Source organism: Sus scrofa, chromosome 8 (genome assembly GCF_054392235.1).
Source record: "Sus scrofa isolate SSC_HxYL_T2T_F1_AM1 chromosome 8, Sscrofa_HxYL_maternal_Yorkshire_Landrace_v2.0, whole genome shotgun sequence".
NCBI lineage: Eukaryota > Metazoa > Chordata > Mammalia > Artiodactyla > Suidae > Sus > Sus scrofa.
Genome location: NC_139390.1, coordinates 74,757,750 through 74,769,250, shown reverse-complemented (window position 1 = coordinate 74,769,250; position 11,501 = coordinate 74,757,750). Strand labels below are relative to the sequence as shown.

The following is an 11,501-nucleotide window of genomic DNA, read 5'->3' as shown; positions in this document are numbered from 1 at the left end:
AAGAGCAGGAGTTAAGATTAATGCATAGTAGTTACCTTTGTAGCACAGCGGAAATGAATCTGACTAGGAACCATGAAGTCGTGGGTTCAATCCCTGGCCTGGTTCGGTGGGTTAAGGATCTGGCATTGCTGTGAGCTATGGTGTAGATTGCAGGTGTGACTCAGATCCGGCATTGCTGTGGCTGTGTTGCAGGCCAGCAGCTGTAGCTCCTATTTAACCCCTAGCCTGGGAACCTCCATATGCCACCAGGGCACCCCCCCCCAAAAAAAAGATTGATGGATGCTACCATGTGTTTGATGTTATGGCAGACCCTGCACACTCTCTTGGTTTAGCTCACAACCTTGTGACAAAGGTACTGAGAGTTATCTCCAAAGGCTGAGTGAGACAGAATGAGTTCCCCAGGTGACACAGCCAATAAGAGCCTAGTAGGAATTTGATTCTAGAGCTTGTGTACCCACCCGATCCTTATCTGACCCCGTTTCCTAAAAAGGGACTAAAAAAAAAAGTTTCCTAAAAAGGGACTGACCTGATTCCAATGATGGGATGAACAGTGAATCACTGGGGCTTAGTTCCTTCTTAAAGTGAAGATGTTGGATTTTGCATTCTACAAGACCACCTGTGAGCTGTCAAGTTATATTACCCTAAAATGTACTACCTGTATAGTATGAGTAAAAAGAACTTTAAATTAGTTGGAGAGCGTCCAAGATTTGCCACTAACTTTTGTGATTTGGGTCAAGTCATTTAACTTCTCCGTTACTATTTACCTGACTTCAAGGCTTCATTCTCTCTCCTTTAAAAAAAAAAAAAAAAAGCGGGGCGGCGGGGGGGGGGGGGGGGGGGCGGGGGCGCGGCCTGCACTAGCAGCATATGGAAATTCCCAAACAGGGGTCGAATTGGAGCTGCAGCTGCTGGACTGCACCACAGCAACACCATATCTGAGCCACATCTGAGACCTATAATGCGGTTCACAGCAATGCCGGATCTTTAACCCACTGACCATGGCCAGGGATTGAACCTGCATCCTCATGGATATTAGTTGGGCTCATCACCATTAAGTCACAGTGGGAACTCCCAAGGGTTTTTTTTGTTTTGTTTTGTTTTTGTCTTTTTGCCATTTCTTGGGCTGCTCCCACAGCATATGGAGGTTCCCAGGCTAGGGGTTGAATCGGAGCTGCCTACGCAAGAGCCACAGCAACGCGGGATCCGAGCCGCGTCTGCAGTCTACACCACAGCTCAGGGCAACGCCGGATCGTTAACCCGATGAGCAAGGCCAGGGATCGAACCCACAACCTCATGGTTCCTAGTCGGATTCGTTAACCACTGCGCCACGACGGGAACTCCCCAAAGGTTGTTTCTAATACATATGTCAGCACTTGAGAAATGCATGTGTGTAATATGGCATATAAAGTACTATCTCATCATCAATAAAATTTGTAACATTAAAATTATGAATTTGAGTAATTGTGATAAATTGGCTATTAAACATCTAGTCTTCAATATTTTAAGATGAACCATATTTGTAGTAGGTTTAAACAAAGAGGAAGACCTCCAAATTTCCATTTATACACTTGAGAAGGATAAGCAATGTCCAAAGAGGACACAAAGAAGGAAAGAAATGTGCCCACTAATATTAAAGCTTTAGAAAAACAGCAGCAGTAGGGGGAAAAGAAATCTACATATACTCTGACTCTTTTGCAGTTCAGCAAAGTTAATGATTAAAATCACTTAGATTTTTCCACTACATCCCCCAGGTTGTCTGTTTGCCTTGATTGATGACATTTTATCTCTTGTGGGCCAAGGATGACCACCCTTGCTTCCGTGTAGAGATTAATAATTTATTAGTTCATAGTCAGGAATCTTAGTAAAGGGAATTGGTTACTTTGGGCTGCCATTTTTTACTCTGTAATCTACAGGAGACAGGGGGTACTGCAGGACTTGCCAGCAGAAAAATGAAGAGGATTCTGATTTTCCTGCTTGCTGTAGCATTTGTGCATGCTTTAGAAAGAGGTAAGACTTCCAGCGCTGTGACCATCTATAAGAACTCACTCATCTAATTTTATAACCATTTTAAAAAAATTATACACAAGGTAAAAAACAATTGGTGAATATGTTGGAGAGAGGAAGAAGACTCAAAGGGGGTTCACCTAGCTCAAATGTGACGTATACTATTCAAATAGAATAGCCAAGAAATCAAGATAAGAATCTCATTAAAGAAAAAAAATATATAATTTGTTACTTATCCTTCCCTGCTTTCTTGATAACCAATATCTGAAAGAATACATCACGATTAGAACTTATTTGATAAAAGGGAATGGAAATGGGGGCTGTGGTCCATCACTGAGCATTCTTTCAGACTTCAAATATTTATTGCCATTAAGAACACAACACACCATGTCAGTGATGCATAAAGTCAACTGAGATTTCTTTGATCTTCAAGGAATTCTCTGTATGTAATATTTGAAAATGCATTACAGTTTCTAAAATACCTCACATAAAAGAATTTGATAGCTATGAAACATGACCATATTTGAGCTCTATTTTTCATTAATGTTACTAATCAAATGGTATCTTCATCTATGAGTAATACGTAGCTTTATGGAAAGTTCCCAAGCTGCAAAATTCACAATAAGGTTCCATTTACTTTCTGGCTTATTTTTTAATGCTTATAAAAGGAAGCTGCATTCATCTTGCTTTGAAAATTTTAGTTTCATGTAGGGCTGCCAGTTAACAGCCTTACTTAAGTCATACATCAGTATTCATATTAATAACCTTTAACCAGTGGAATAAAATGTGTGTATCCCAAGAAATACCAGTTATTAACTGACAATTTTACTCCTGACTTTGATTCTTTTTATATTCACTTCTTTTAAAAACCTCACTTTCACTCAAATTATTTTCAATGCTGTCTTATCTGTGTCCCTTGCAAGACCTCTGAGTAGGCCAGGGCCCAGGAACTCTGAAAGCTTACTACTTTGCCCAGGGTTTCCATGGAGCAGATAGGAATCTGAAAAGTCCTACTAGAGTAGGTTCGGATGTGAATATTCAAAACACACAAAGTCCAGTAGACCCTGGGAGTATATGTGGATGCCATAATGTGGATTGTGAGTCACCATTTTGAACTATTGACTCAGTAAGTATACACTGACTTCAAGCCAAAGAATTACAGTGCTTTGGGGGCTAACAAAATTTTGCAACCTCTATTTCAACATCTCTTAGTATTTATTTTCTCAGCCTCTGATGACGTGTATGCTAAAAACTTCAAGTCGGCTCCCTTGAAGGTCTGAACTTCACATGAACTTGATTACTCGTGCGCCGTAGGTCAGATAATGACTCCTGAGACATAAAATAGTTATCTACATATTAAATGTCCAGTATCTTGGAGGAGTAGTCCTGACCCATCAGTCCTCTGTTCTATAATATCTGAACGTGACCGAAATACAAAGTCAGTGATTTACCCGAAAGCTAGGTGCGATCATTACTGGCGGAAGGTTACATAGTACACATTAAAGACGTTGGAAGAATTTTGGTTGCTGAAAGATTAGTTTGGGCTGCCATTCTCTCTGCTTTTTATAGTTCTAGGGAATTGACTGACTACCCACAGCCTTTGTCTAGAACCCCTTTCCCAAGGTGCATTTCCATCAAGTCTCATTTTGGAAACAAGTTTCTATGGCCAAACATGTTTAAGAAATAAGGCATACATTAGTCCTTCTTCGCTGGTTCACCGTCAATGCTTTTGTTGTCCTAAGTGTTCTGAGATATAGATCAGAATACAAAAATTTTACCTGGAGTTTCCCGAATATATGGGCTCTTTCCTAAAATGCCTGCACCCCGTGATCAGCCACAACTGATCCAAACCCCAGTTCATTCCTACTTCATGAAACCAGCTCTGTTTACTAACTTCCCTATTTTCCTGGAATGATCACCTCCAAATCATGTTTGTTACTCATTTTTGTTATCTATATTCAGTCATTTTGATATTCTACAAATTTCAGCCCTGAAATACATCAGCCTTGCACAGAGCACCCTCAGTATATCCCTTTTGTCTACTTCCTTTAGCCCCTGCATACATCCCTTTCTCAAAAGTCTGGGAACTCTGCTTCTCTTATCTACTACATTGCATTTCCTTTATACCGTCCTTGCCCTAGCCCTTGTTTCAGATGTTGAACTGGCTTCCTTCACCCATCCCTTTCCCAATCAATTCGTATTAAAATACAGTGCAGGAGTTCCCATTGTGGTGCAGCAGAAGAGAATCAGACTAGTAACCAAGAAGCTGTGGTTCGGTTCCTGGCCTTGCTCAGTGGGTTAAGGATCTGGAGTTGCTATGAGCTGTGGTGTAGGTGGCAGACATAGATCAGATCCTGCATTGCTGTAGCTGTGGTGTAGGCTGGCAGATGTAGCTCCGAGTGGACCCCAGCCTAGCAACGTCCATATGTTGCGAGTGCGGCCCTAAAAAGCAAAAACAAAAACCAGACAAACAACAACAAAAATATGCCAACACTGATACAAATATGGTAAAGTAAAATCTAAAAGTGAATTACGTAAAAATTAGGTACCCTATTGGGAGGTTAATGAAGTGATAGGGGTGAACACGTATAGCTGGCTGTTGGGGTCCCAGTGATCAGACTGTCTGATATAAAGCCACCCCAATTCAGGTCTTAGAAGTCATCTGATGGTACAATCTCAGGCTTAAATAGTAGTGAGTGTACGGTAGGCAGAGTGAGAACCCTCTAAAAATGTCAACATCCTAATGTCTAGAACCTGCCAATAGGATGGCTTACACCACAGAGAGGAATGAAGGTTGCAGATAGAATAGAAATTGCTAGTCAGCTGACAAAAGAGAAAAATAATGCTGGGTTAACCGAACAAGGGCAATGTCATCTCAAGAAGGAACCAGAGCAGAACCAGAGGAAGATGTGGCTAAGGAGGAAAGGCACTGAGAGATACAAAGTTGCTGGCTTTAAAGACAGAGGAAGGGGGCTTGAGCCTAGAAATGCAGGCCACCTTTAGAGGCTGCTCTCGACAAGGATGTGGGTTCTCTCCACAGAGCCCCCAGATAGAGCACAGCCATGCCAACCCCTTGACTTCAGCTCTCTGAGACTTGTGTCAGACCACCCAATGGAGACCTAAGCCATTAAATTCATGGTGACTTATTACAGCAGCAATAGAAATCTGATACTGTAACCTTCTGGGTCCTGTGACAGGCTGAGGCTTACCAAAGGAAAGGACCATTGAGTGAAAGCATCTCACTGTGGATTAACTACAATGCTATTGGCCAGATCCAGGGAGAACTGGCCAGTAGATGATATGTTACCTCCTTTCCCTGCTTCCTGGAAATTTTCTACTTTATCTTCTCTTCCATATTCCTCTGACCAGAAGTAATTTAGCCCAAAACCTGAGAGAAGGACTAGAGCAAGCCACATGGGATACTGTCATACAGATGAACTGTAGTTCATCATATGAATTTACCACTGAATTTTACTACAAAAGAGTTGCTATCATTCACTGAGTTTTTAGCACATGTTAGGCAGGAGATGTGCTAAGCATTTGTATATAGGCTAACATTGTTTCATAGAGCAGCCTTACCAAGTACTGTTTCTCTTAGATCCAAGATTACTCTTCCTTGAATGCAGCTATGAGTTGGTCATTCCCCTTATGTGAATTTATTTCAGTAGATGTCCCATTACCTAAAAAAGAAGTAAAACCTTGGCCACCAAGTCTTCTAGTGTTTAAGTCCCATACTTGTTTCATTAGTGGATTAATCATTTCCAGATAGGACTTGTGGTTTTCTAGTTTCCTAGTTTGGGGTATCTCTTCATGCTGTTCCTTCCACTTAAATTCCTCTCCCAATTCATTTACTCCTGTTAAAAATCCTACCTACCATCCATGCTCTACTTCAAGTAACGGTTCAGTTCCTTTCATGAGACTAAATGCCTTCTTCCATTCTATGGTTTCCTATGCTTTGTTTCAATCTCTTCAATGGCAATGATCACTGTTGATGCTCTTAGTGTTTTATTCTTATTCTTAATCTCTACTATCAGACCTCAGTTCCTTAAGCATTGGTGGATTTCAAGCTGTCTGTATGATGCTTTATCATGTTACTTAAATTTTATTACTTTAACAACTAAGCCCTGCAATGAATTCTAAGTTCCCAAGTCAGGATGCCACAAAGGTGGGAGAGGGAAACGTGCTCCCTTATCTTCACCCCGGCAAAAGCATTTGTAAATGATAAGATGCTCAACCTCTGAAGGGAAGGGGGTGAAATGAGATGCATGGACGAAGAATGCCTCCTTTGGGACTTTGGTGAGTGTACTATCTATATAGGCTTCTGCCCGAGTTGAATCCAAAGACACAAATTTGAGTGAGTCTCTGAGGTCATCTGCCACCACAGTCATAGTTCCTGAGCAACTGGCCCATTCCCCCTTTATCTTCTTCTGTTTCTGAATTTTCATAATCTGCAATGTTCCACAGATGACATCCTAAGAGGCACAGTTAATTTGCTCTAGATTAATTTATAGATGTCATGCAGAACTCTAGGTTTAGTATTAAAAGGGTTGAATTTCTCTCCATTGACTCAGACTCGAAACTGCATACCTGCCTGCAAACATCTGTACATATAAAGGAAACATTTATATATATATACATATATATATGATATATAAAAGATCAATGCTTTAGGATTTAAAATGTCAATGGAAATGAGACCCCAAAAGCCTGAAAAAAATGAAATACAAGTACTAATTTTGTTGCCACTTCTATGACTTTTTTTTTTTTTTTTTTTGTCTTTTTGCTATTTCTTTGGGCCGCTCCCATGGCATATGGAGGTTCCCAGGCTAGGGGTCGAATCAGAGCTGTAGCCACCAGCCTACGCAAGAGCCACAGCAACGCGGGATCCGAGCCACATCTGCAACCTACACCACAGCTCGCGGCAATGCCCGATCGTTAACCCACTGAGCAAGGGCAGGAACCGAACCCGCAACCTCATGGTTCCTAGTCGGATTCGTTAACCGCTGCGCCACGACGGGAACTCCCCTATGACATTTTTTAATGACATTATCAGTTTTCTTTAATTCCAATAATCAGGGCAGCTTCTTAAACCAGCCCAATAATGTTTACTTTCTCAACTAAAACTGCTACTTTGAATATGTAGCCTGATTAGTTTAAATGAATAGTACAAAGCATATTTTAAAATTATAATAACAAATATACTGATATTTTCTGATATAGATGAGAATAACTATAGAAATAAACATACCAAAGGAATAAAATTGCAAAACTATAAATACCCAACAGCTCTTTAAGACCATGATTCTCCAGAAGCTAATAGAACATAGCAACTTAAGACAGTTCCTAGCATCTTGTATTAGCCTTCATTCCACTTAATGTTATTGTCTATCCATTGCTCCTTGTATACAAACAGCTTTAGTAGGGGACCAAACTGGTTTTAGAGAAAGATCCATAAGTAGTTGAAGCATTCTAAATATGCTTTTTAGTAAACTTTGCACCAAGACAGTAAGTATGTTATTGTCTAGCCACACTATACTGAAAGTCCCGTGAGGTCAAAGATGTGTCTATTTTGCTCCCATTTATACATTCAGCACCGAATCTAATGCCTGCCTGGCACAGAGTAAGTCTTAAAGACATAACTAGTGCATGTATGCATGTGTTGGGAGAGGCGAGAGGCATGAAGCAGTAAAGATGTCCCAAAAGTAAACCAAAAGTTTTCAAAAGTCCAGAATTAGACACAACTTACCAGAAGGTTTCACAATACAGATAGAAAAGGGACATGTGATTGCAAAGAACAATTCTGTTCATGACATCTGTCAACATTTAGTGCTGAGGGGTCACGATGTGAAAACGATTTCACCGGTGTCACTAGGATTATGCCAATATTTACCACAGCTGTATCAAAGTCCAGATCAGCCTCTTCATAACCACACAGGACGTGAAACGAGAAAATGTCATTTACATTTCATCTGAGATTGTTTCATGTAATTGAATCCTAAATGAACTCAACTGGTAGGAAAACATTAACAGTACTCTGTGGAATGAGGAAATCAATTTGTAACAATCACATTGCAAATTAACTTCAGTCTTTTTTTTTTTGGAAAATGAGAAAGCAATTAACCCATTTTGTTTAGGCTGTTATGCTACAGATCTTTCTTATAAAAAAATTTTCATCCATTCATTTAAACAGAAATATTTTAACTAATCCTCCTGAAAGATACATGGTACAACAGCTTCCTCTGTAGGTAACTTTTATAAGAGCAGTTTCATCCTTCTATTTTAACTCGATTTCTTTTATTTTTTTCTTGGTGCTTATATTTTATTAGGGAAGATAAGCAATAAATATATAAATGAAAATCATATAGTAACATTTCAAAAGTGATCATTTTATGAAGAAAATCCATCTTTGTTCTGGCTTGGTCTACATTTATCTTTCCACATTTACCATTTTTAACTCATTTTCTTTCATGAATCTTTGGGGCTTCTCTTTCTCTGTCTTACCCAAGGCCGAGTAGATTCCAGCAAAAATGGGCAGACGATCAGGAGGAAGAGAAAGACCTGAGTATTTTTCTCCATATTCCTACTTTGTCATTTTACATTCTAACTAAAGCAGTACATAACACCTGGGGATCCCAATTACTTCTGTGCAAACATGGTTGAATTAAAGTTATTTAACAGAAGACAATCTGTAGGGCCCACTTATACCACATTCACATGTACTCACTTTCTCAACACACTGAATCACATTACTCTCTTGGTGAGGTGAGAAAACTGACTCTGGCAAGCTAGAAACAAAACCATTTCCTCAACATTCATCAGAGGTACCTCCCATTTTGCATGTTATTGGGTAAGTCCCAACAAAATACATATGACCTCTGCAGTTTTCTAGGGAGAGTTTATTAAACAAAGTTACCTGCTTTGTATAAAAGAATTCTCTTTAGAGCTATTTTTTGTGGCTTGAAACCATAGTTTTAGAGGGAAAAAATTCTGTAAATTCTTACTATTTCTAGAAAGGTTTATTACACATTTTATTTTATCACCTTTTAGAAGTGAACTTGAAGGTCGTGAAGATATAATTCTGTACTTAATTCGGGCATTTTTAATACACAGTTAAAGTCTGAATGTTTCCAAGGAAAAAAAAAGAAAAACTTACTTCAACAAGCTGTTCATCATTTCAGTTATTATTTAGGCACAGATACCATAAAGTTCCCTCACAATCAACTAAAATCTACTGCCAGGCTCTACCTACAAGCACCGTAAAACTGTTGCCATCCTACCACATCTTATGACAGGAGCGTGGTACCACCCTTAATACTTTCTGCACCCTCATTTTCAGTCCCACTGAATACCATTAATGATTAATGGAAAATTTCTGCCTTTTTTGACCTTTTGAAACTGTGACTATATCCAACTTTGTAAATGAGTCAATACATTACAGAAAGTGTTCTAGATAATGAAGGCTCTCAGGTAACAGTTTCACTCTAAGTGGTTTTTATACTCCACTATTAGCCTTATTAATCCTACTGTCTTGTCTTCATTTCTGAGATAATGTGATATTTGATCATTTTTTTCCACCTTCAGTGTGATTTTGATGGCATTTGAGTTGGTCCCTTATCACTAAATATGCTTTAGGTCTCTGTCCCTCAATTCTGACTCTTGTCAGCTCAGTTAGATATTTTCAATAATCCACCTGAAAGACAGGATGCAACAGCTTCCTCTATAGGCAATTTTCATCAAAATCAGACATTTTTACCATTGATTCTAATAAATCCTAGAGATAATTTTTTAAAAGGAAAAAGAAAACCCTCCTCGGCCTGTAATCCATCCACTTCACCTCCACTCCAAACCATAAAACAAAACTTTCTACCCTGTCTTATGTGTATTCACTCTTCCACGGGGCTGAGATGAGGACATTTTAAGGGTAAAAGGCATAGAACAGCAGTTCTATTATCCAAGATGGATTTCCCAATATTTAAATGCAAGAGGATAGTTGATTAACAATGTTGTGCTCATTTATGCTGTACAGCAAAGTGACTCAGTCAAGACATATATATACTTTCCCTCTCTTATATTAACTTTTATCATGGTCAGTCCCAAAAGACTGGACCTAGTTCCCTGTGCTATAGAGTAGGACCTCATTGCTTATCCATTCTAAAGGTAATAGCTTTCATCTACTGACCCCAGAATCCCAGTCCATCCCACTTCTTCCCCTCTCCCCTTTGGCAACCACAAGTCTGTTCTCTATATCTCTGAGTCTGTTTCTGTGTTGCAGATAGCACTTATAAATAGCACAATAGCCCTTATATACGTCACAAATGAACCTATCACATGGTATTTATCTTTCTTTTTCTGACTTCACTTAAATACTTCTTATATTTTTTTCAAGATGTAGCATCATAAAGTATTGGGAAATTTCCTAGACTTAACTTTCATAAATGATGAACGAGGGAAGAAAAACACTGGCTGCCTTCCATGTGTCTACTGTATTCCATATGTAATAGGTATGTTGAACAAGTGGGTCTCACCATCAATAAAGAATCATCTCCTGTGGGAACCAGCTCTTCCCAGGCACTTGAGTGGACTTCAAGGGTAGATTCTGCGGCTTTTTTGTTGTTGTTCCTCTTTTGCTTTTTAGGGCCACACCTGCGGCACGTGGAGGTTCCCAGGCTAGGGGTCAAATTAGAGCTGGAGCTGATGGCCTGCACCACAGCCACATGTGATCCAAGCTGAGTCTGTGACCTACACTGGAGCTCACAGCAACGCTGGATCCTTAACCCACTAAGCAAGGCCAAGGATCGAACCCACAATCCTCATGGATACTAGTTGGGTTTGTAACCCAGAGCCCCAACAGGAACTCCCTCTATGACTTTTCTGATCACTCCAATAATAAGGTGTCTTGCCCATTCAAACCTCAAAATAACAACCTCATAATAGTGATGGGAATGTCTAATTAGCTTAATAGACCAAAATTTGCAAATTCATTTAAAGTTGAACTTCCTCCCCCTAGATCAGGAATGTTTCGCTCCTGTTGCCTATGGTGGCAAAGGGAGGTGCACAATTTCCTCTCTGCTCTCCACCTGTTCTCTTTCTTCTACTCTGTAGCTGCTTTAGCTCTTCCAGGATTAACAGGGAGAAGAGAAGCTAGCAGGAAGGTAAGCAGCAGGAAGTGGGCAGCTTGGTGAGATAGTACTATTTTCTCAGGTTTGGGGGGATATTTTCTCTTTGGGGGTTCTTTGGAGATCCTTTGTCATCCCTGGGGAGTCTCACATTCAGCTGGCACCTTAAGCCCTCCCTTTGGCCCTTTTATTTTCAACTTGCCTGCTTCTGCCCAGAGGTGTCCCGCTCTTGGTAGCTTACTACCCTCAAGGTCTCCAGCTCAGAAAAGGCTTGAGGTGGGTAGAGAATTCCAGGCCATCCTGCTCTCCCGGCTCCATCTACATCAGGGCCACAGGCCAGGCAGAGTTTCCCACTCACAGCCCTCTCCTTCGTCACCTCCT

At 40.1% G+C, this 11,501-nt stretch overlaps 1 protein-coding gene across 2 annotated transcripts in view; it reads left to right on the top strand.

Annotated features, from left to right (window-relative positions):
• Positions 1-1,887: 1,887 nt before the first annotated feature.
• Positions 1,888-11,501, top strand: part of GC (GC vitamin D binding protein) — a 33,835-nt gene continuing 24,221 nt past the window's right edge. For both annotated transcript variants that reach the window (XR_014812662.1, XM_003356971.5), the window contains exon 1: positions 1,888-2,007. Coding sequence is in view for 1 of the 2 variants with exons in the window: in XM_003356971.5 (XP_003357019.1) it covers positions 1,950-2,007 (58 nt within the window). In the remaining variant the exon portion in view is untranslated. The remainder of the gene's footprint in view (positions 2,008-11,501) is intronic.